The sequence below is a fragment of the Polypterus senegalus genome, chromosome 15 (genome assembly GCF_016835505.1).
Source record: "Polypterus senegalus isolate Bchr_013 chromosome 15, ASM1683550v1, whole genome shotgun sequence".
In the NCBI taxonomy this organism is placed as follows: domain Eukaryota; kingdom Metazoa; phylum Chordata; class Cladistia; order Polypteriformes; family Polypteridae; genus Polypterus; species Polypterus senegalus.
In genome coordinates, this window is record NC_053168.1 from 6,464,504 (window position 1) to 6,489,904 (window position 25,401).

Consider the following 25,401-nt stretch of genomic DNA (forward strand, 5'->3'; position numbering starts at 1 on the left):
TAGATTTCTGTTTTATCAGGATTGAGTTGTAAAAAATGATATGTCAATATAATGATTGATTTCCCAAATGCAGGCAGTCAGTGCAACAGGTGAAGATGTTGCAGTTTCATCAACGCTTACATAAAGTTGTGTGGAAGCTCAGACCATACTGACGAATAATCTCACCTAATGGGAGCATAGACACTGTGTGCACAATTATTAAGCAAGTTGTATTTTTAAAGATTTATTTTAATACTAGGCTGACCCGCCTTTTAAGGCGACCGACTTTTAAGTTGACCACTTCTTAAGGCAATTCAATATGTAGATCAATTTGATATTTTATACAAACTCATTCATTTGGTTATATTGCATTTGAGCGGCATTACTTTAATACTCGTAGTTTCTGTTATTTTTGTGATGAAATTTAAACTTTTTTTCTATATTGAGGTCGCCCTTTTGAACCCCCCTGATATTTACTACGTGGTGAGGCATTTGTACTCCACCAGCATTAATTATTTCCAGAGACATAATTTTGTCTATTTTTCCAGCGCATCGCGCACAAAAGCAAGGGAACGATGGGAGCACCAGAACTCTGCTCACATCATGTCGCTTCGTACCGCAAGCTGCAAGAAGTAAGTCTGCGATAATCGGAATACCGCTACGCTTTCCACTCACGGGACGGACGGATAATCCCGACTGCTTTTATATAGTAAGAAAGAAGAAGAAAATATTGCACAGTCTGGAGTAGAAAATCATCTTTTACCTGGAAAAACAAAACTACAAATCCCATCGTGCATTGCAAAATGGACGGGGCGTGTGTGAAACTCCGCGCCTGCGTAGCACTCACAGGACGGAAGGACAATCCCGACCGCTTTTATATAGAAGGATGGAACAAATACAGTGCTATCAGTCAATCCAAAATGTTAATAAACCTGTAACTTAAATGTTTTACAAAGGAAATGTGAGTGTGAACATGCTCAGGGGAATACATATGTGTGCACAATTATTAGGTAACTATTAGTGTGCAGAATTATAACATTTTCCCATCTCACTTGTTTGTTTTCATCTGTTAAAGTGAGAATAATAACCAACTCAAAATTTACAAATAAATATTTCTGACATTTCAAAAAAAAAAAAATCAGTGCCGAATATAGCGCCCCTTCTGTTCAATCACAGTCATAAGCCTTCCATTCATGGAGTCTGTCAGTTTCTTGATCTGTTGACAACTTTTTGTGCAGCATCAGCCATAGGCTCTCCCAGACGCTGTATGTTCAGAGACGTGTTCTCTTTTCCTTCCCCGTAAATCTGCCGTTTAAGAAGGGCTTTAGGTCAGGTGAGGAAGGGGGTCATGTCATTTTTCTTTCATCTTTAAGGCCTTTACTTGCTAGCCATGCAGTGGAGTACTTCGATGCATGTGAATGAGCATAAAAATCATGGTTTTCTAGAAAGATGCAGACTTTTTATTTGACCACTGCTTGAATAAAATGTCTTTGTCTTCTAAAAACAGGCAGTAGGTTTGGGAGTTGATTTTGAGTCCATCTTAAACCTGAAAATGTCCAACTAGCTCATCTTTAATAATACCAGACCATACCAGTACCCCACCTTCATCTTACTGGTGTCTGTGCCCGTTACTGATCCAGCCACGGGCCCACCCCATCTGCTCCGTCAAGAGTCCCTCTCGTCTTATCAGTCCAGAAAACCTTTGAAAAATCTGTCTTCAGATATTTCTTGGCCCAGTCTTGACGTTTCAACTTATGTGTCTTGTTCAGTGGTGGTTGGGTATCAGCCTTACCTTGGCCATGTTTCTGAGCACTGAATATCTTGTACTTCTGGGCACTCCATATAGGTTGCAGTTCTGGAATATGACAGCATTGGAGGATAACGGGTTCCTGGTAACTTCACGTTTGATTCTTCTCAAATCTTTGGCAGTTAATTTGCATCTGTTACCCCCCCCCAACACGTTTCTTGTGGCCCTGTTGACTATTTGCAACAAAACGTTTGATGGTTCTGTGCTCATGCCTCAATATCTGAGCAATTTCAAGAGTGCTACATCCCCCTGAAAGACTTTTTACAATTTTTGACTTTTTAGTGTCGTTAAATCTCTTTTTTGGCCCATTTTGACTGAGGATAACAAGCTGCCTAATAATTCTGCACACCTTCATATAGGGTGTTGATCTCCTTAGGCCACACCCTCCCTCATTACACAAATACACATCACCTGATATGCTTAAATCCAATAACTATTCAAATTTGTACAGCTTAGAGTCGGAATACATAAATAAAAATGATGATATGGTCAAAACACTCACTTGCCTAATAATTGTAGACAGTGTAGATATTGAAGAGGATTGGACCAAGAACTGACCCTTGAGGGATACCTCATGTGAATGAAGTAGTGGCAGATTTGTATTCCCTAATGAAGACGTAATATTGGCGATCACTGACGTATGATGTGAACCAAGAAAGAGCAGCACCAGAGATACCAATAAAATGTTAGCAGCAGCTTGGATGAGGATCAGCACCTCCAAGTCCGAAGTTATGGTTTTGACTTGCCTAATAATTGTGCACACAGTGTAATGTCGGTCGTATTAGTCGAATGCAGAAAACTCACGCTATTGGTCCAAGAGATTATGATATGCTAACGCCCACCTGAGAGAGTAACCACGGGGCACACGGCCTTTTATTTCTATGTGGGTGCGGCAATGTGCTCCTAATCTCTTTCTCTATCTCTGTCTCTATTGTGCCTACGTGACCACACGGTAATGCCCAAACTATTCCGAAGCGATGCTTGCACTGATTTGTGTTTTTTGTATCTCACACCCTCACACACCTTTATCGTAAGAGCATCCCTTATCTACGATGGAGCATTCGATCAGAAGGAACTATGAAGCTGGTTTTAAATTAAACGTTGTTGAAGTAGCGAAAGAAATTGGTAACGGAGCTGCTGCAACAAAATTCAACGTGTCTGAGAAACCGATGTGAGATTGGAGGAGGCAAGAAGATGTGGAAAAAAAAATGTAAGTGCCGCATTTTTGAACGGGTGTATAAGTCGGGGTTTAATTTTATAATCGATTTTTCGGGTTTCAAGACCCGACTTATACGCGAGTAAATACGGTAGACTTCTCCACTTGAGGCTTGGCCCAGGGCTCACTGAGAGGATTATTTCTCCCAGATAGTCTGAGAATGCCTTGGGATCCCACAGTATGAGTTGGCAAATGTGGCAGGGGAAAAGTTACATGTGGGCCTCACTGGTAAGACCTGGATTCAGATAAGCAGTGGAAAATGAACGAATGAATGATGGAATTTAAGAACGCTACTCTTCTACTAATGAAACATATCATCTATGTTTAATAAGCTCGTATGGACTTATTTTTTTATTTATTTCTTCAGCTTTGTTGCATATTCTTTATTCTTACCTAAACTTGGTTTTTCTTGTCTTGTAACCTTCTCTTAAACAACTTGTTAAATACACTGAGCTACAAAATAAATGTTGTTGCTGTATGTATGCAACATTTTAGGAGCAGCAGTAGCACTGCTGCCTTGCAGTAAGGAGATCAGGGTTCACGACACCCGGGTTCTCCCCATGTCTGCTTAGGTTTCCTCCTTACAGTCCAAAGACATGCAGGTTAGGTGAACTGGTAATCCTAAATTGTCCGCAGTATGTCTGTTTGTCCTGCAATGGCCTAACGACATTATCCAGGATTTGTTTCTGCCTTGTGCCCTATGCTAGCTGGGATAGGCTCCAGCACACCGTTACGACCCAGGTTAGCAGGCTAGAAAATGACCGACTGACTGACATTTTAGCACACATCCAACCTGCTAATTCAAGAATCAAACTTCTCCAGACGAAGTTGAAAACAATACACACAAGGCAGGAGGCACCCGTGAAGCCACAGTCGAGCACCTTGAGTTTTTAAAGAAATGAAGCCCCTGTCCTTGGACCCTGAAAAGGAAACCAGGAAGCTGGCATGAACACAGACGGAGCACATCAACACTCTATAGATGGCAGCCAAGTCAGACATCCACTAACAGCCATTAAGCATTTTGTCTGCTGCTCTTTTCGATTTACATGCTTCTGTTAGGTCAGATTATCTCGTGAGCTACCACAGCTATGCTGATGACACACAACTGTATTTATCAATAGCGCCTGATGACCCCAACTCTGTTGTTTCACTAACACAATGTCTTACTTGTGTTTCTGAGTGGATGAGTAGTCATTTTCTCAAGCTAAATAAAGTAAAAACTGAAATTTAGTGATTGCCAATAATGGATATAATGAGGTTATTAGAAATAAACTTGATGCATTAGGATTAAAAGTCAACATGGAGGTAACTATTGACTGTGACCTGAATTTTAAATCGCATATTAATCAGAACACTAGGACAGCATTTTTTCACTTAAGAAACATAGCAAAAGTTAGACCTCTTGTACCATTGAAAGATGCTGAGAAATTAGTTCACGCGTTTGTTTTCAGTCAACTAGATTACTGTAATGCACTCCTCTCAGCACCACCCAAAAAAGACATCAATCGACAGCAACGAGTGCAGAATGGAGCTGCTAGAATCCTAACTAGGAAAAGAAAATCCGAGCGCATTTCTCCAGTATTGATGTCACTACACTGGTTACCTGTGTCATTCAGAATTGACTTTAAAATACTGCTGATGGTTTACAAAGCCTTAAATAATCTGCTCCATCTTATATATCGGAGTGTCTGACATCTTATATTCCAAATCGTCACCTTAGATCTTCAAATGAGTGTCTGCTTAGAATTACAAGAGCTAAACTTAAAAGAAGTGGTGAGGCGGGCGGGCGGCCTTCTGCTGTTATGCACCTCAAATCTGGAATAGCCTGCCAATAGGAATTCACCAGGCTGATATGGTGGAGCACTTTAAAAAAACTGCTGAAAACACATCACTGTAACATGGCCTTCTCATAACTTCATTTTAATTTAATCCTGATGCTCTGCATATATAATTAATTATCATTATTATTCATGGTGTTTGCTCCAAAATCCATACTAACCCCTACTCTCTCTTCTGTTCTTTTTCCAGTTTTCTGTGGTGGTGACCTGCGCCACCACCACGTCACCACCACCACCTAATCAAAGCACCGTGATGTCCCTACATTAATGGATTAAAGGCCAGAAGTCCACATGACCATCATCATCAAGTTCTTCCAAGAGAACCCTAAATACAAAGAGGACTGATCATTTATGTTAGGTAGAATGCCCAGAGGGGGCTGGTCAGGTGGTCTCCTGGTCTCTGAACCCCTGCAGATTTTATTTTTTCTCCAGCCGTCTGGAGTTTTTTTTTTGTTTTTTCTGTCCTCCCTGGCCATTGGACATTACTCTTATTCTATGTTAATTAGTGTTCTCTGATTTTAATTCTTACTTTGTCTTTTTTCTCATTCTTCATCATGTAAAGCACTTTCAGCTATCATTTGTACGAAAATGTGCTCTAGAAATAAATGTTGTTGTTGTTGTCATTAATCATTTGCTGTTAAGTCTCACCCCATAATATTTTACTCAAATGCATTACAATATCCGCTTTGAAGATCCCATCCATTAGAATAGGTGTTCTGTTTATTTTCTGAATACAATTATCATTTATCAGATTAAAAGGGGAACGGCAGGGAATAGATGTCGCTGAGGGCTGTTTATTCTCCCAGGACGCTAGATGGTAGTGACCCTGGATATCTGTGCCCAGTCGGAAACCAGTAAGGTATGCTGGTAAATGTAGTCTGGCAATGGAGCCCTGCTGGGGTCTGTGGGAGCCACAAGAGGAAGCTGCGGGGAGTTATACTCCTTCTTGTTGCAAACATCCGTATGACCCAGAAGTAGTTGAAATGGAGAAAAAGACCTGGCATCAGGAGTACTCCCGGTCCTTAATAAAAGGGACTGCACTGCCTTGTCCAGGCAAGTCAGAGCTGGGAGGCAGGAAGGCAACACTCGACTGGAGGAGAGCAGTGCGGTAGAGAGGAGAGAGATCTTTACTTTCTTTTTTTTTTTACACTTTCTAATTTTCCTACTTTTATATTCTTTAACTTTCTCCACATGTGTATCGCGACTTTTTATTTTTTTTTTGAGCCTTTCGAATTCCACTGCTTTCATAATCTCCAACCTGCTCTGCATGTGTATAGCTCTTATAATGCATTTGCTATAATATTAAGGTGAATGTCACTGTCTCTGTAAAACACTTTTAAAGGATTCATTCACATGTGCAGGCTAAGTCTGGCACACAGGGGCTAGTCTACCTGCATTTAGAAAACCATTACTTTAGCAGTTTGAAGAAAGAAGGTAACAACTGCAGTGTAGGCATTGTGCTATTCTTGTATTTTTGGAGGTCTGGTTGAGTCTTCACTGTCCTTGTTTGGAGACCAGAGAGGACCTGCACATGGAGCAGTGACCCATGTACAGTACAGGCCAAAAGTTTGGACACACCTCCTCATTCAATGTGGTTTCTTTATTTTCATGACCATTTACAGCACTCCATCACTCTCCTTCTTGGTCAAATAGCCCTTACATAGCCTGGAGGTGTGTTTGGGGTCATTGTCCTGTTGAAAAATAAATGATCGTCCAACTAACCCGACTTCTGCACAACACAACTGCTGGTCCCAACCCTATTGATAAAGCAAGAAATTCCACTAAATAACCTGATAAGGCACACCTGTGAAGTGAAAACCATTTCAGGTGACTACCTGTTGAAGCTCATCGAGAGAATGCCAAGAGTGTGCAAAGCAGTAAATCGGAGCAAAGGGTGGCTATTTTGAAGAAACTAGAATATAAAACATGTTTTTAGTTAGTTCACCTTTTTTTGTTAAGTACACAACTCCACATGTGTTCATTCATAGTTATGATGCCTTCAGTGAGAATCTACCAATGTAAATGGTCATGAAAATAAAGAAAACACATTGAATGAGAAGGTGTATCCAACCTTTTGGCCTGTACTGTATAAAAAAGGCCAAACCCTTTGAAGCTGACGGCCGGATGATGTTATCTTCATTCGTCCCAAAAATCCTTTCAGCACAGTGACGAAAATGGCAGACTCTATAGATCAAGATCCGACCTTGGTGTTGTCTGCTATGGCTTCCTTTCGTCTGTTATACCGCGTAAATCGTCATTAAAGAAAGCGAAGTAGACATCTCTGATGTGATTTGTAACCGCCATAATTACTATGGGAGGGATATCGCCTTTTAATATCATATCTCTAGATTTTCGGTTACTTAAAATGCTGCAATTTAAAAGAATGTATTACAATTAGGGAGCTTTTGCTTCTAAAGGAAACAATAGCGCCAACGTTTGTGAACGTCTTTATGAAGTTCTGCTTTGTCTTTTACTCTTCGTCTTTTAATTCTGAGCCCGATTGGACGTGCTTTGTTTCAATTCCACTTGTTCCGGGCTGATTGTTACTTTCCTTATTTTATGAATTTGCACCTAGATTTTTCTTTTTTGCTACTTTTTCTCTCCAACGCTTTTGAGTCTCTTTTCTTTGCACTGCTCTTTCTTCTTCTCTTAGTCGTCGACGTTTCATTTATAACGTATTGTCCTTATACAATTTATATAAGCTGAGAGCCCTGGATCGGTGTGTGCACAAAGCCTTAGTTTACACGACTGAGTGTGTTCCTGCCCGAAGTCATATTTGGTTTGTAAGTAGGGCGTGTCTTGCAAGAATCTACTGTTCATCGTGAGACGGTCCTGGGTCGATCTCCTGGCACAAAGTCTCATGTTTAAGGTCCCCGCGAAACGCTCCTTGGCCAGTCTCTTAAGCAGGTCTTTTAAGTGTCTTCCATGATCTTCACGTGAACGTCCCGTCTCGTCTCCCATCTCTCTCTCCCAGGATTTCTTTTTATAACAGAGAAAAACTGGAAATTGCAAATAAGGTCAAGACTATACTTACCATTAGTTTTATAATTCGAAACGATCAGATGGAATTGGTAATTTCCATTAGATGAAAAGAGCTCTCATCATAAACTAAGAACAAATCTTGTTAAACCGAATGATTAAATATATAAACATCTCTCACATTCCAAAAGTAAAAAGATTTCCAAAGCGTACAGATCATTAATTAACGCTGCGAATGGGAGCTTTCTTTTTAACAGTACCACTGTAAGGGAAGGTCGCGGAACCGTTGTAATTATTTAAATGACAGTTCACTGTGCGGTTGACAAGTCACTAGTCTGCCCTCAGGTACTTTTCTTATACAATGCCTGCAGGGCTTCCAACAACATCATTATAGAGGAGATTCCCAAAAGAACAAAAAGTAAAGAAGCCTTACCCCTTCCCGAAGGCACCTCATTAGCACAGTGTAGGCGGCTGAAGGAACAGCCCAGCGTTCTCCAGGGGGCTCTTTTTTCTCTTCCTGTTGGGAAGCAGAAGGAATAGCTGTAAGCGTATCACAGTTTCAATCATTGTAACTCTGTTCAATAACCAAAAGCCTCATTTGGAAGAGCTTATTACTGGGAAGAAAAAAAATAAATAAAATAAATTAATGGCAACGCCGGCGGTTACTGTATAACGCTTACACTGGGCTAAGCTGACAATTTCCCCCAGTAGACTCCAGCCTGCGCGTGACACCTTCATTATGCCACAGGTATGCAGTAAGTGCTTAGACATAAAGTGTGTGTGTGTGCCTGTGTGCTCGCTTGAGTATAATATACATGAACAAGGTGGAATAAATAGACATCTACATTATTCTCTGTTTATTTTATACAGACACTATGTATGGATAAAAAAATAAACACATCCATTTATTAACCTCTATTGATTCATTGTTTCAAATAAAATGCATAATAAGCGCAAGTGCCACACGGGATGGACGGGCATTCCAACTGGAAGAGGGGAAGGTTCCTTACCCAGACGTGAGGCCTCAAGAGGATGGACTGGCATCCCGGCCGAGAGACAGAAAGGCGCCGTACCCGAACAAGACTCCCCAAGACACCCCAGCTGAAGGAGGGGAAGAATCCTTACTCAAAGGGGAAGCCTCAGGCAGATGGACAAGTGTCCCCACCAGATACCTACCCTGACTGGATTAAAAGGAAACGTCAGGGAAGCGATGTCGCCGAGGGCTGTTCATTCTCCCAGGACGTTAAATGACAGTGGCCCTGGATATCTGTGCCCAGTCGGAAACCAGTAAGGTATGCTGTGTGAACATTGCCCCGGACACAGACAGGCAGACACACTCATGTCACCCAGCACACATTTATTCTTCATTATTTGTCACAGTTCAGTACTCACAAGCCTCCCAATACCCCTCAGTCCAGGCCAATTCAATGCCTTCTCTCTCTCTCTCTTCTCTTTTTCAGGCCGCCTCCTGCCTCCTCCAGAGACCTCGTCCTTCTTCCACCCTACTCTTGTCCCCCTCTGAAGGGAGGCGGCCCCTTTAAATAAGTACCTGGATGTGCTCCAGGTGTGTTCCCGGCAATCTCCCACCGACACGCCCCAGTGTGGCGGAAGTGCCAGCTGTCTCCCCGGAAGCACTCCGGATGTCCCTGTTTCTCTTCCCCTGAGCACTTCCGGGTGTGGCGGAAGTGCTGAGGTCCAGGGTTTTCCAGGTATTGGGGTACCCCTGGCGGTAATCACGGGTCTCTACAGGGTCGAGCTTCCCAGCTCTTTACCCGCGGCCCCCAGGACGGTCGCCTCCTCGAGGTCTGGAGGAGGCACAAGCCCTCCACCAGTCTTCTCGGGCGTCCCGGTTGGGTACCACCTCCATCCAGGTACCACAGTTGGTAAACGTAATCTGGCAATGCAGCCCTGCTGGGGTCTGTGGGTGCCGCAAGAGGAAACTGAGGGGAGTTACACTCCTTGTTGTTGGGAACTTCCATATGACCTAATAGTACTTCAAACGGGCAAAAGACTTGGCATCAGAAGTACTCCCGGTCCTTAATAAAAGGGACTGCACTGCCTTGTCCAGGCAAGTCGGAGCTGGGAGGAAGGAAGGCAACACTCGACTGGAGGAGAGCAGTGTGGTAGAGAGGGGAGAGGAGACAAAAGAGAAATAGTTTTGTGGTTGTGTGCACAAGGTCTGTAATAAAAGAGCCTTTATTTGAACCTGGGACTGTCTTATGTGTTCGTGTTTGGGGCTCACTGGTGCCCCATAGCCTTCACACATTATATGGCGATATATACACACACAGTATATACAGGTATATTTATAAGAAATATTAAGAAATTAAGAAATCATTCTATGAAAAATGATCTGTGAAAACGGTAGCCTTTCTTATCTATCTACTATGTGGCACCTTCACATCGGTCTGTCTGACTTTTATATAGTGCCTTTCCTGTCTGTCTGTTTCATACACTGCCTCTCACATTCCATAAATCTGTCTTTAAAAGTATATAGTGCCTATCACATCTACCTTTAACATTTGCCCATCTTTAATACAGAGCCATCGTATTATATAGTGACTTTCACATTATCTATCATTGTTACATACTGCCTGTCATCTGTCTGTCCACCTTATGAAATACCTTTCAGTTATATCCATATCTGTCTATCATATACTGCTTTTCCTATCAATCTGTTACATAGCATCCTACTCTATCTATCTATTATATAGTGCCTTATCTATCTCTCTATGTATGTTACATGCAGCTGTTCACATGCATAAACTGCCTTTCATATCAATATATCTCTCCATCTTGTATAGCAAGTTAAAGCTACAGCGGTCTCTCTGCCACATATTGCCTTTCCTATCTATCGATCACATTGCGCCTTACATCTACTATGGATAACTGAAAGGTGCTATATAGAGATAAGATATATAGATAGATACTGTATCTATCTCTATCTCCATCTCCCTGTACCTCCTCTCTCTCTCTCCATACATATACATACATATATATATATATATATATATATATATACATACATATATATATATATATATATATATATATACACATATATATATATATATATATATATATATACACATACATACATACATATATATATATATACGCGAGGGGGCGTCCATCCTGGTTATGTTGGGGGCCTCGGGTACAGGGCTTGGAAGCCCAGCCCTGTATTGACCCGTGGCCACCGCCAGGCCACGCCCCGATGCCGGAATATCCCGTGTGGTATCCGGCCGGGACGCCCAGGAGGACCAGAGGAGGGCTTGTGCTTCCTCCAGACCACGAGGGGGCTTCCATCCTGGTTATGTTGGAGGCCACGGGTAGAGGGCTTGAAAGCCCAACCCTGTAGGGGCCCGTGGGGGGAAGACGACAGGGGACACCCGGACAGCTTCCGGGTGTGAAGCCGACACTTCTGCCACACTGGGGTGGGGCTAAGACTGATTGCCGGGAAGCAGCTGGAGCCCATCCGGGTTCCTATAAGAGGGGCCGCCTCCCTCCAGTCATTGATGGATGACGGGCGGTAGTAGACAGAGCTGGAGAGAGGACTGGAGGCGGCCAGGAGAACGGCACAAGGACTGTGAGGCCTGGACTTTTGGGGGAACGGTGCAGAAGGTACTGGGTAGTGCACTGAAAATATAATTGTAAATATTGTAAATAAAAGTGTGTTGGGTGAACTTACGATGTCCGTCTGTCTGTGTCCGGGCCAGCGTTCACAATATATATATACACATATATATATATATATACACATACATACATACATACATACATACATACATACATACATACATACATACATACATACATAGATATATATATACATAGATATATATATATATATATATATATATATATATATATATATATATATAAAATCCTAAGCCTAAAAGTGCAACGATTTTATGTCACTTTTTGTCACGCTTTAAACTGGGATTATTTTAAAGCCAACATATATATGCTTGGTATCATTCTTTTCAGAATTTATCAAAATTTAATGTGATATTTAGATTTTCAGATTCTTATTCCATTTTTAAATTATAAACTAAACAATATGAAGAACTCACGTCCCACGAGACGAGATTTAACCACGCCGGGGGCCGGAAATAAAAGACAAAGAGTAGAACAGCTGCTGTACAGACTTTTAAACGTTCAAAGCGCCGCACAAGATGCAGATCACACAGCATGGCAGCAGCTGATCGAGCAAAGACGAGGTAAAAAAAAAAAATAAATAAAACTATGTTTCCTATTGTATCAGCATTTAAGAGGGGGTTTGGGAGGAGCGAACGCATCTCCTTGGGGTGCATTCAGCCCCCCTGTTCACAATACAAGTAGTAGAGATGTGAAGTTGCTGGCGCATAGCGCAGGCCTCAGGTGGGGTTGGCGAGTGAAGCGAGTGTGGGGGAAGCGAGTATGGGGGGACCCCCTAGTCTACCTATATCTATATGTCATATATTGCCTTTCCTATCTATCTATATTATAGTATTTTTCACATCTATTACAGATTGCCTTTCCTATCTGTTATTTTCATATAACATACCACCATTCATATCTATCCATCATAGAATGTTTCATTTCTCTTCCTAACTGTCTGTCCATCTTTTATAGATATTGCTGAAAGTGCTATGTGAGTCTCCCTGTCATATATTGCCTTTTCAATCTATCTAAAATATAGTGCCTTTCAAAACTATCCTATCTATTTATGTTATATAGAACCTTTCAGTCACATCTTTATCTGTCTTTCTCTCATATACTGCCTCTTCTATCTATCGTATAGTGCCTTTCAGATTTATCTACCTACCTATCTATCTATATGTCCATCGTATATAGCGCCTTTCAGCTACAGGAGTCTCCCTGTCATATATTGCCTTTCCAATCTATTTATAATATAGTACCTTTCAGATTTAGCTAATGCCTTTCCTAACTATCTAACTGTCCACCCTATATTGCTCCTTTTAGTTATATCTATATCTGTCTCTCTGTCATATACTGCCTTTGATATCTATCTACCTATCTACCTGTCCATCTTGTATAGCACCTTTCAGTCATATCTATATCGACCCTTTTCAGAGTGTCTCTTCACATCTTATGTAGCCCAAGTTCAGTCCTGGGGTTTCATTGAGCTGTGGGGTTTTTTATTCCAACAAGCTTCACAAATGGTTCAGTTTCACTTCTAAATGTTCTTATTGTTTAGTCTTTTTCTTCTCTAATTTAACATTCATTAATGTGTTTTGATTTTTAGATGCAAAAATAAAAATCAGAAATTTGCATTTTTGCCCATATCCTTAAATGTTAACTTCCTTGTGCTGTATTCTTTTTAATTCATCTTTTCCTGAGGTGTTTACTCCTTTAATTGTATCCAAATCCTTATAATTATTGATAAGCAGTGCAGACACAGGAGTTGTTAAAGCAGAGCTGCTATTTCAGTGCAAAATTCACTTGTGAGCTGATGATTAAGAGAAGACTAAAATTACCAGAACATAAAAAAGTGCAACATCTTAAAAAGCAGGAAAAAGAGCAAAAATTCACAGCACACACACACTTGCTAGATTCCCCTCAAAATTTAGCAAACCCATTTTGTAATTTCTGGATTGACACAATAAAGGTAAAAACTGGGAAATATAGAGCTTGTTTAATAAAGACAAGGGTCTGGTTAAAAGCAGAAGGTGGCTGCAGTTAAGGTGGTCCACAGGACTGAACATAAGGACCACATAGTCATTCCTTTTCATTACTAATTAGCACACAAATGAAGGTAACATTGAAGTAACGGCTCCGCTTTAATAATCAGAGTCATTTGCACCCGTGTCTGCACTGCTTATCACCAATCGCCAGTATTTGGAAACAACTTAAGGAGTAAACTCCACAGAAATAAGATGAATTGACACAAAATGGTAAAAGAAAACACATTTCTGAATTTCTTCTAAATTTTCAAAATGCAGAATTTAAAAAAAGGCCAGCTAAACAATCAGACTAAGGGGACATAAGAGTGACCCACTGATTTATGACATGGGTTGAAATGAAAGCCTGTTGTCCCCGTGGTACGCCACTATCAAACTGTCATATAGCACCTTTCACTTAGATTATTATTACATTGTGTCTTCCACATCTATCTATTATATAGTGCCTTTCATCTAATCAGCATCTTTCTTCTCTTATAATGAAAATACAATGTTTAAAATTAAGTCCTAATTAGTAAAAAAAAAAAAAAAGAAATCTAATGATATAATGTTTATGAGGCACATTTATCTTTACAATTCTTTTTGCAATTGTTGCTTTCATTCCTGTCACTGAATGTTTTGTAAATTATTTCTTTCAAATTAGAGTAAATACAATGTTATTGATTAAAAAAAAAATTGCCATTTGGTATGGTGTTTAATCATGTGCACCACATTTAATTCTGCATGTCACCTCTGTTGAATGTGCGCGTCACCGTGTTTAATTGTGCACGTCACACCATTACATCTTTTGTCATTTGCCCTTCGGTATGGTGTTTATTTGTGCGCACCACATTTAATTCTGCACGGCACCTTGTTCAACTCTGCATGTCACACTTGCCCTTTGGAGCTTGAGGGACCTTCAGAGCTCAACTTGATGTCATTTTGTAGGAGTGAAGTGGATAGGACTGGCGAGGTTTGGTTTGCTGAATGGCCCGTTCCCGTCTCGAGTGTTCTAATGTTTTCATGTCTGTCTGATGTCTCGTATTTTACATACCACAACAGAATACAAAACAGGGCAGAGAATGTGGCTGAACTCGCCATACCTGGAATGCATTTGTATAGCACCGGCTCTGTCAGGATGGATAGTATTGTCTGTAAGAAAAAGAGGTGCACTCTATGAAGCTTTGGAAATCTGAAACTGTGCTGAAACGTGACCAGAGAGTCCGAATTTGACATCCCCTGTGATTTCTAGCCATGTAATCGGACATCCTCAGGTGATGAAATTAGCAACTGCAGTCATTAAGTTTGACAGATGACTGAAAGTCATTTAATGTGACGCTGAATTAAACCTCTCAAAGATGTTGATCCTGGAGAGATCTCCTGTGAAACTTTACCCACGGGACCCTTTCATTAGTTACTAAGTTTTAAACTAAACAGACGTGTGATTGTATGGATTGTCCTCCCACATCTGGAATGTTCTCCACCCTTACAGATAAGGCTGCGTAGCTGCGTCTCAGTCGTATATAAAGTTTGTCCTTGTGAAATAAAAAGCACAAGATGCACACACATTGTCAAAACGTAGGGTACCTAAGACGTTCCTGTACAGTGAGTAACTTACATTTTTATTTACTACTGCTACTGTGAATTATCCAGACAATCACAACTGGATGACCAGAGCCCACCAGTGTATATAAGCTTCAGCCTCGTAAACACAAACTTGCAGCTTTCCTACCTGAGTGGCAACAAGGTACAGAAGCTCCCCCAGGGAGGGCAGCAGGCACTGCTTCAGCTTGCTGTTTCTAAAATTTTCCCGGATCAGTTCCGTAAGAACAGAGATGGCCTAAAAAAAAAAACATGAAAATAAAAAAGCAATTGTAAAATTATCAGCATTAACAGTTCAAAATGGAAGCAAAATTTATAAAGGAGACAAAAAAACTCAAAGACGATGTTACTTCTTCATAAACATGGTATGTAGTCACTTGCCACGTGAACATTGTGTTCCAAAAGACCTTTTCTATAAATGGGAAAAAAATATCTTGCGCTTTACAATGCCGGAGACTGGGGCATCGGAATATAAAAGCTTAAAAATTTCCCGAATACATCCAAGAAGAGGTGTGGAGTATTGATTTGCATCTTGCTATTAAATAAACTTTGTTAACTTGTTAAAATAAGTGTCATGCGTGCACATGGGAGACGACTTAAGAGCTTTGGTGATGGTAATTACCCGCCGGACCCAGGGGTTGGCACTGTGTACTAACTCCTTCTCTGCAGAACACAAGATTGGCAGCCACTCCATTACTGGCATTACTTCCATGCCTGGCCGCCTGGACCCTCCCCTTTATGCCACTTGAACTCATAACCCAGAAATCGGCCATTTTGTTTCATTTCAATTGAGAACTCCACTCTGAAAGGACTACGTCCACATTTACTGCTTGTTACCTTTGCTCATTTCTCATTTAATTATATGGGGGGTCATCAAGCTGATGCCCCAACTCTTTATCTTTGTTTGTGTCCTCTTTTACAATGTCATTTTAGAGCAAAAAAAATTTGGACGTGAGCATCAGTAGGCTTTGCGCCCTAACCAAGTTACCCAAACTATTCTATAACATTTCGGTAATTATATACCGCTCTGATGCTGATCTTTCTGACCATAAAACAGGCCATTACAATAGCAATTGATGAGAAGAATTCATAATGAATTGCAGAATTACGGTATTTGAGGGGTGGCATGGTGGCGCAGTGGGTAGCGCTGCTGTCTGGCAGTTAGGAGACCCGTGTTTGCTTCCCGGGTCCTCCCTGCGTGGAGTCTGCATGTTCTCCCCGTGTCTGCATGGGTTTCCTCCCACAGTCCAAAGACATGCAGGTTAGGTGCATTGGCGATCGTAAATTGGCCCAAGTGTGTGCTTGGTGTGTGGGTGTCCGGGATTTGTTCCTGTCTTGCGCCCTGTGTTGGCTGGGATTGGCTCCAGCAGTCCCAAATGACCCTGTGTTAGGATGTAGCGGGTAGGGAACTGACTGACTGACGGTATTTGAGGGTTTCTCTCGAGGGCCTCTTTCTCTTGCACAATTTCTCTCAAAAGCCAATCAGCACATCGTCATCTCATAACAGGCTTAAGTTTCGAGTTTGGTATTTTTCTGTCCAGCCGTTTGAGCTTTAGACCGTCCCCAAGAATCTGTGACACACACACAGCCCCATCATTGAGATATCGATGTTTTCGGTATCGGGGACCCTAAAACGTCGAGATCCATCGAAAACTAGAGATTGAAGTTTTTGACAAATCTGAAGCTTTCGCCCAATATAGACGACAGGTTAAAGTACGAGAGGGCGCAAAGCAAAAAAACACCACCATTATGAGACTCAGGCATTTTTAAAAGAAGACCAGCCGTGCACGCCACCTCAACATTTGTCTTCTTCGGCCATAACCTTTCACCCCACTGTGGGCGTGGCTTCCAGCTTCAGTAGTGAAATTTTTAGGCTTTTATTTTCTGGTGCTGTCCCCGTGCCCCATTAGCCTCCACTGTAAAGCACTAGTGAGGGCAAGATATATACGAGGGGGGGACCCAAAAATAACCGGAAATATTTTTAAAACGTGTTTAATTTAATTTTCTGTACAGACTACAATTAGTCTCCTTCAAAGTACTCTCCATTGGCGGAAATACACTTATCTGACCGTTTGTTCCATTGTTCGAAACATTTTTGAAATTCGTCTGAAGTAATGCCCATTAAAGCTCTGGTCGTTTCTTGTTTTACCTCTTCGACGTCAGCAAAACGCCTTCCTTTCAAGTCTTTTTTCATCCGAGGGAACAAAAAGAAAATCACACGGAGCTAAATCCGGTGAGCAGGGTGGAGGGTTCAGGGTTGCCATACTGTTTCAATAACAACAGTTTCTGCAACACTTTTTTCCAAGAAGAAAACAAAATTTCACTGCCGCGCGTTGCTCAAGATAATCAGCCATCGTAAAAAAACGACGCTTGCACAAAACTACTTTTACAAAATCCACTGAACACAAGCAGAACCTTCCAGACTGATGGCACTTGGCAGACTGACTTGTGAGGAGTGTAACTACATCACCCTAGTGGCCCAACCACGTACTACAAGTACCAACCTAACAACAACAAAATTCCGGTTATTTTTGGGTCCCCCCCTTGTATATCTTTTTTTTTTTTTAATTTATAGGGAAAATGACCCCTTTTATTGGCTAACTAAAAAGATTACAATATGCAAGCTTTCGAGGCAACTCCGGCCCCTTTTTCAGGTGAGATGTAATGTAATTTATAGAAAATGCTTAAGAACACAACCATGTTTGTGAAGAAATAATTTAGACTTGTAAAATACCAAACCTATCCTTTGATATATTTATATATTTACAAGGGGACTCTGCCCCCTGCTTGCCTTGCTTGCCAACCCCGAGGGGCAGCCGCTGGGCACCTGTTATCTCGAGGCTGAGCCGCTCGAAGGGCATAAAGTCGCCCCTCTATTAGAGAAAGCGATTTAAAGATATGGCATATAGAAGAGAATGTGGGGCGCAGGAGAAAGACTGTTTGGTCCTTAGATATTATAGACAGAAAATCCGTTACTTAGGTATTTCATTACAACTGTCTGTTTTAAATACCAATGAATAATATAACGCAGTAAAATGGAAAAAGTAATAAAATGTAAATAAAAAATGAAAATGACATTAACGCCTCGTCAAAAACAATATTATGAATTACCGTATATACTCGCGTATAAGTCGGGTCTTGAAACCCGAAGAAAATCAATCATAAAAATCACACCCCGACTTGTACGCCCGCTCAAAAATGCGACACCTACATTTTTTTGTCTAGACCTTCTTGCCTCCTCCAATCTCGCACCAGTTTCTCAGACGCATCAGATTTTGTTGCCGCAATGTAGTTACCAATGTCTTTTGCCACTTCAATGACTTTTAATTTAAAACCAGCTTCATATTTTTTTTCTGATATAATGTTCCATCGTAGATAAAGGATACTCTTTCGATAAAGGTGTATGAGGGTGCAAGATACAAAAAACACTGAACAGTCCAAATGTCGCTTCGAAATAGTTTGGGTATTACCCTGTGGTCACGTAGGCACAATAGAGAGAGACAGAGACATAGAATAAAAAGGCTGTGTGCTCTGTGGTTACTCTCTCAGGCAGGCGTTAGCATATCGTAATCTCTTGGACCAATGGCGGGAGTTTTCCGCATTCGACTTATACGTCCGATATTATAAAATAACGGAAATTACACGATAAAAATCAAGCCCCAACTTATCAATGGCAGAACTTAAACACGAGTAAATACGGTAACTTGCACTCTATAAATGTTGCTTTTTTGCACTTCTGTTTGGGAGATTTTTTTTCTTTTTGATTTAATGGACGATTCTCTTTGTTCTTGATTTTTTTATATGCAGCTCCTTCTTGCTCATTTTCTTTTATGTCGATGTTTATTATCAACTCTTGTTGCTTTTTTCTATCATGAACTAAAATTCGACGTTCATGAATAAATAATTTGCTTTTCTGCCTTGCCATTATAAATGACTGCTTAGAAGAGTGAATTTAGCACTTCGAGTGTCACGGGGGCGTAACGGTGGCGCAGTGGGTAGCGCTGCTGCCTCGCAGTTAGGAGACCCGGGTTCGCATGGAGTTTGCATGTTCTCCGAGTGTCTGCTCCGGTTTCCTCCCACAGTCCAATGACATGCAGGTTAGCTGTATTGACGATCCTAAATTATCTCTAGTGTGTGCTTGGTGTATGTGTGTGTCCTGCCCAGGGTTTGTTTCCTGCCTTGCGCCCTGTGTTGGCTGGGATTGGCTCCAGCAGACCCCCGTGACCCTGTGGTTAGGATATAGCAGGCTGGATGATGGATGGATGGAATGTCACAGGGTGGGACGGAGAGAGGATGTGCGCAGCAGCAGTAATGATTGGGCGAGCGGTGTGGAGGGGCGTGGTCAAGGTTTAATAACATGGACACAATGGAAAACTTTAATGTAAAAGAGAGAAATCTTTATCAGTAGTATTGAAAATGAAAATAGGAGTAAAACACAAAGTTTAACCGCAGAATATGTCATCGAAAGACGACTCATTCATTCATTCACTTTCAAACCTGCTTAATTAATCCAGGGATGTCAAACATATTCCATGAATGAACTCCATCCAGTCACTGCCCGCATGGCAACATTCACTCCTACCAGGCATATTTAGAGTTGCCAATTAATCTAACCTCCATGTCTTTATGACAGGGCTAGAAAAATGGCACCTAAAGTGACACAGAAATGTTATTTTGAGTGTTAGTGCACTATCCCTAAAGTCATCATGGAGGACGCATGTTGAGCTTTTTCTGAAGACCTGAAGACACAGACATTAGTCTCAGTTGCTGCCTTTCATCCACAATATCCTGGAGATGCTTGGAAACGGCCTCCGGAGCAGAGAACTTCTAGCTTACATGCAGAGATGTCAGGAATGGAGTAAGCATGAGAATGATATTAGGTTTATAAAAAAAAAACAAAAAAAAAAAAAACATTTTTATTCAGTTACCGTTTTAAATTAATTAATGAATGCTAAATTTTCCCCCTTGGGATAAATTCAAGGTTTAGTTTGAATAGCTTATTTAATTATGAAACAAACAATACTGTAGTGCCATCAGCATATAAAAGAATGAAAATGTGTACCAAGATTGAATCAGAAATTAGCATAATTTAACTTTCTTACAGTTGTTTAATCCAAACTGTCCCACTGGGGTGAATTTAGAATCGCCAATTAACCTAACTAGCATCCCTAAAACTCAGACAGCATCCGGGCACAGGATAAGAACTAAGGATGAATTACAAATGTCTCAATAAATAAAAAAACATGCCAAATACGGATAATGGGAATAAAGTATCGCTGCCTCATCAAGACTGGGTTTAATTTCCAGTCCAGTCACCGTGCATGTCAAGCATGCCTCTTTTTTTTTTTTTTCTTCCTGTATTTTCGTACAGTAATGCATTCTATTATTTATGAAAATCAATAATCGCACAAAAACAGGAAAAGGATGGAAGTTCTTGCAGAATTGGCGATTTCACCTAACGCACACTTCCTTTGGGGATAAGAGAGGAAATCTGGAGTACATGGAAGGAAAAAATCATTTACGCATGAGGGGTTCACTTATCTCTGGGGGTTTCGCTAGCGCAGTGCGACGGTCCGGGTTAGCTCCACGCTCCTTTGTCTCTTGAACCGAAAATCGTTGACAGTCATAGACCGAGATGAGTCGGGCAAATGAGGACATACACGCACAGATCTAGCAGGGGGTCAGTGCAAAAAGTGCTCAGTGCGTTTATTAAAACCAGAAGAACAAGCGGTGTTCCGTAAAAGTGCAGCGCAACAGATGACCTTCCATAAACAGTCAATACATAAATAATCCAGTACAAGCAAGGTGAATGGGAAGGTTACAAAATCTCAACAAATAAAGCCTGTAAAACGAGGTTAAGATCCTGAGACAGTTCTGTCATATTAATGAGCCCCAATGCTTCCTTCTAAAACCGACGTCTCCTCTGCTTAACCCACACAGGCAACACCCAATCAATAGGTGCAATCAACCCTAAATTCCTGGCTGGGTACCCATTGCCAGGCCTTCGGCATCCATGGGGCGTCTTGCTGAGCCGCACACACGTCTCCCAGCGCCAGTTCATTGGCTTCTGTGGCAGACATCACATAACGGGCCGCTCGTATTCCCCAGCCGCGTTCAATAGGAGCGCCTCTTCTTCAGCTTCAGGCTCCTCTCCCTACCATCTGCCTCCATTGCAGTCTGCATGGGCTCTCATGATCCTGTCTCTCGCCCTCCCTTTCCTACTCTGTTGTTCTTTCCTTTAAACCTCCCTATTTCTTCTCTCGTTTGTTGCCCCCCTTTCCTTCTGCCACGTAGATTCTTTATATGGACTGATCGGGTGCAGACGTGACTCTACGCCCACTCCAAGGTGTTAATGAGGCACCTAAGTGATCAGCTCGCAATTGCATGTGAGTGTGTGATCAGCCAAGCACCGCAATCAACCCTGGAGTGGCGCTGGCGTGTGCACACCTGTTGAGCCCGCACGCTCACAGGATGCGATTATTTATTTAAAACCCACGCCACGCCATAGACATCTTATCACACACAGGCAAATCTTTGTCTAATGTGTAGAACAAACCTGCTGTGATAGACGGCTGCACAGTCAGGATGCCTGGGACGTGGAAGGACCGGGAGTGCGCCAATACCTGCCGCCCTGGAGTGCAGGGGAGCCGCAAGATCGGAGCTGGGATACTCCACCCTGTTGGGGCACGTGGCCACCACCAGGGGGCGCCCGAACGTTCCAGGAAACATGAACTGCAGACAACAGGAAATGCTGCCAAACCAGAAGACAAATGAACCCGGTGTGCTTCCGGGTGTTCATGCAGCACTTCTACCACACCTGGAAGTGCTGCAGAAAGTTTGTCAGGAAGCACCTGGAGCACATTCGGGTACTGTATTAAAATTTCGAGAGCCGGAATTGGAAGGTAGTGTGATGAAGCGTTACGAGAGAGGAGTGGAGGCGGCTTGAAGAGAAGAAAAAGGACTGTGAGTGACTTGTGCATTGTGCCGTGTGGTTGTACAGAGAAAGCACAATAAACGTGTGCGTTTTTAGACATTGCTGTCTTGGTGCCTGTTCGTGGTCGAGGCTGGCTTTCACACTGCACACGGTACTCCCAATGAGGCCACATTAAAGAGTTTAAAGATAAAACTCTCCTGATTTATGCAGTGTCTGTTTACTTTAAACAGGTATCCTTACTACAATATCGTATATCAACATACATTAAAAACCAAAGTCCACTCCTTGCCTTTTTCTTGTCTGAGGACGACAAGCTTACTTAAAGTGGACCCCAGAAGTACTTCTTGTTCTTCATCAGTACACCTTCAAAGCAACACTGGGTCAGACAAATGAGGGCAGCTCCATGAACTTGGAGTCCCAAGGATGTAAATCCCAAAACAACTTTCAGAAATTAAGGTGGAGAATTTCCCATCAAACCCCAGCTAGAAACCAGCGCAAATGCAAGATCTTTATAATACAAAAAACATTTTTTCCCCACAAAATGTCCTGTTACTTTGTGAAGCTCTGAGAAGCACAAATGGCGATAGATAGATAGATAGATAGATAGATAGATAGATAGATAGATAGATAGATAGATAGATAGATAGATAGATAGATAGATAGATAGATAGATAGATAGATAGATAGATAGATAGATAGATAGATAGATAGATAGATAGATAGATAGATAGATAGATAGATAGATAGATAGATAGATAGATAGATAGATAGATAGATAGATTCCCATACTCCAGCAGCAGCATACTGATAATAACAATATTAAATTAAAGAGTGATAACAATGCAGGTATAACAGACAATAACTTTGTACAATGTTAATGTTTAACCCCCCGGGTGGAATTGAAGAGTCGCATAGTGTGGGGTCTCCTCAGTCTGTCAGTGGAGCAGGACGGTGACAGCAGTCTGTCACTGAAGTTGCTCCTCTGTCTGGAGATGATCCTGTTCAGTGGATTCTCCATGATTGACAGGAGTCTGCTCAGCGCCCGTCGCTCTGCCATGGATGTCAAACTGTCCAGCTCTGTGCCAACAATAGAGCCTGCCTTCCTCACCAGTTTGTCCAGGCATTAGGCGTCCTTCATCTTTATGCTGCCTCCCCAGCACACCACTGCGCAGAAGAGGGCGCTCACCACAACCGTCTGGTAGAACATCTGCAGCATCTTATTGCAGATGTTGAAGGACGCCAGCCTTCTAATGAAATATAGTCGTCTCTGACCTTTCTTACATAGAGCATCAGTATTGGCAGTCCAGCTGCACTCCCAGGTATTTATAGGTCTGTACCCTCTGCACAGTCACCTCTGATGATCACGGGCTCCATGAGGGGCCTGGGCCTCCTAAAATCCACCACCAGCTCCTTGGCAAGAAATACACAAGGCAATTCATGAGAGCAAAATCCCAAAAAAAAGAATCCAAAGGGTAGTCAAAAACAATGAACCACAGGTTCAAAATATACACAAAAAAAGTAACACTTTACATTAAGTGTCCATAATTACACTGTAACTACTATGTAATTACCTGTATAAGTACAGTGTAACTATGAGTTATTACTCACTGTGTAATACAAAGTAACACTATAGTTAATTACTCATTACTTGTCATTGTTATTCCACAGTTTATTTAATTACAATGTAACAATTTATCACTGATCCAAAATAAAAGTGTACTTACATAGTTACATTGTATCTGTACTTTCAAAATGTAATAAAAACATCAGGGTATGTAACTACAACTATGTAACAGATGTTCCATGGTCTGGGCAACTGTAATGGAGAATTGCAGTGATAACTGCATAGGTTTTCAATGATATTTCAAGATCTTTTTAAAATGGTGAAAACTCCTTGGCAAAACGGTTAACACTTTTGCTTCACAGATCCATTATCCTGACATGGAATTATATCTGGAGATATGTGTGTAAAATTTGTACGTTCAACCCATGTCTCCCTAGGTCTTCATCCCAGGGACATGCAGGTTGAGTTACGTGGCCATATGCGTGAGAGTGTGAGTGCTGGTATGTCTGTCAGTGGGCCTTGCAATGGGATGGCTCTCCATCCTGAGCCGTTTCCTGCCTTCTGCCCGGTGATGCTTGGAATGGCTCGTTAACCATTTTGCAAAGGTGTTTTCAAAGGTGCGATCCTTTATTCATCCCAGGATTTCTCGTTTTTGATTTTTTTTTTTTTTTTTATTCTTCTGAACTATAGCTGTGATATCCTTCACTTGAATGTTATCGGTTGCAGTGAGTAAGTAAAGCTGGGAAGAAATATGTTTTGCGTGTGTTTTCAATTAAGGCTGTAAAGCAAAAGAAAATGGGAATATTTCGAAGGGAGGGATTCTTTTCTATACCCACAATAGCATAGCAAATGGGACGATGAAAACAAAATGCACTCAGCACAGACAAAAAGCAAATACTTATTACGATGTAGCCCTGCTATAGTTTGACCGAGATTCCCAGCGCTCACGTGAGTAGTTGTTTCGAGAGATTGAATCAAATGCACAAAGCAAAAATACTCTGTGGACAATATTTTGCATATTATCACTGAACTTGACTCAGACTTGTCAGGTTCCGATTTTGATGCAAATTGTCGAAAATGAACTTGAGGTACCAGCATCAGCCGATCGTGGTGCTGAATACGTGCACGTAGCTGACACTTACAATGGCAAGAGGTACAAACCAGACTGCGTTGTTCTGCGACTGCGGCCGCCACTGCCAGCCATCGTGAGCGACTCAAGCAGCAGCAGACTTCCGCTTTGTGCGTATTTCTGTGCTAAACCATTGCTTTGTGTGCTTTTCAGAAAACTGTGTTTCTTTGGAAAAAATATTCAGCCCTCAAAGAGTTAACATAAATCTTCTTGTCTTCTTTGTTTTACGGAGGGGTTACCAACAAAATCTGTCCACGTCTCTATCTTTGGATTATGTTGGGCAAATGCATGGACACAGCAGGAGGGGCACTCCAGTCGTCAATAAACACGGCCAATGAGGCCTTAAAGCTGCTCCACCATGCTGTCCTAGACAACAGTCTATTATTTTCTGAAGGGACTTTCTTTTTCAATGACACTCAATTTGCTGCTCTGGTATCGCTGTCTAGATTTAGAAGTGTTCATTTTGATTGATGACACCAAAAGTCATCCACAACCGGCTGGAGATGAATTTACTGCACTGTGTAATGAAAAATCATGCAATTTTAAAAAGATACTGTAAATCTGTAAATAACTACTCGAGAGTGACAGCGATGGGAGAGAGGGGTTTACAACGAGCAGCTCCGCTGCGGTATTCTTTCTGTACTTCAACTTTAATATTGCATAACATGTCTTGCCCGTGCTGCTAAG

General features: G+C 41.6%; 1 protein-coding gene across 1 annotated transcript in view; it reads right to left on the minus strand.

Moving 5' to 3' along the window:
• The window catches only part of ulk4 (unc-51 like kinase 4), a 459,640-nt gene that overhangs the window by 316,685 nt on the left and 117,554 nt on the right, over nucleotides 1–25,401 (minus strand). Inside the window, exons 18-19 of the mRNA XM_039736934.1 lie at nucleotides 15,218–15,325; nucleotides 8,253–8,336 (exon numbers count right to left, since the gene is read on the minus strand). Coding sequence (XP_039592868.1) covers nucleotides 8,253–8,336; nucleotides 15,218–15,325 — 192 coding nt within the window. The remainder of the gene's footprint in view (nucleotides 1–8,252; nucleotides 8,337–15,217; nucleotides 15,326–25,401) is intronic.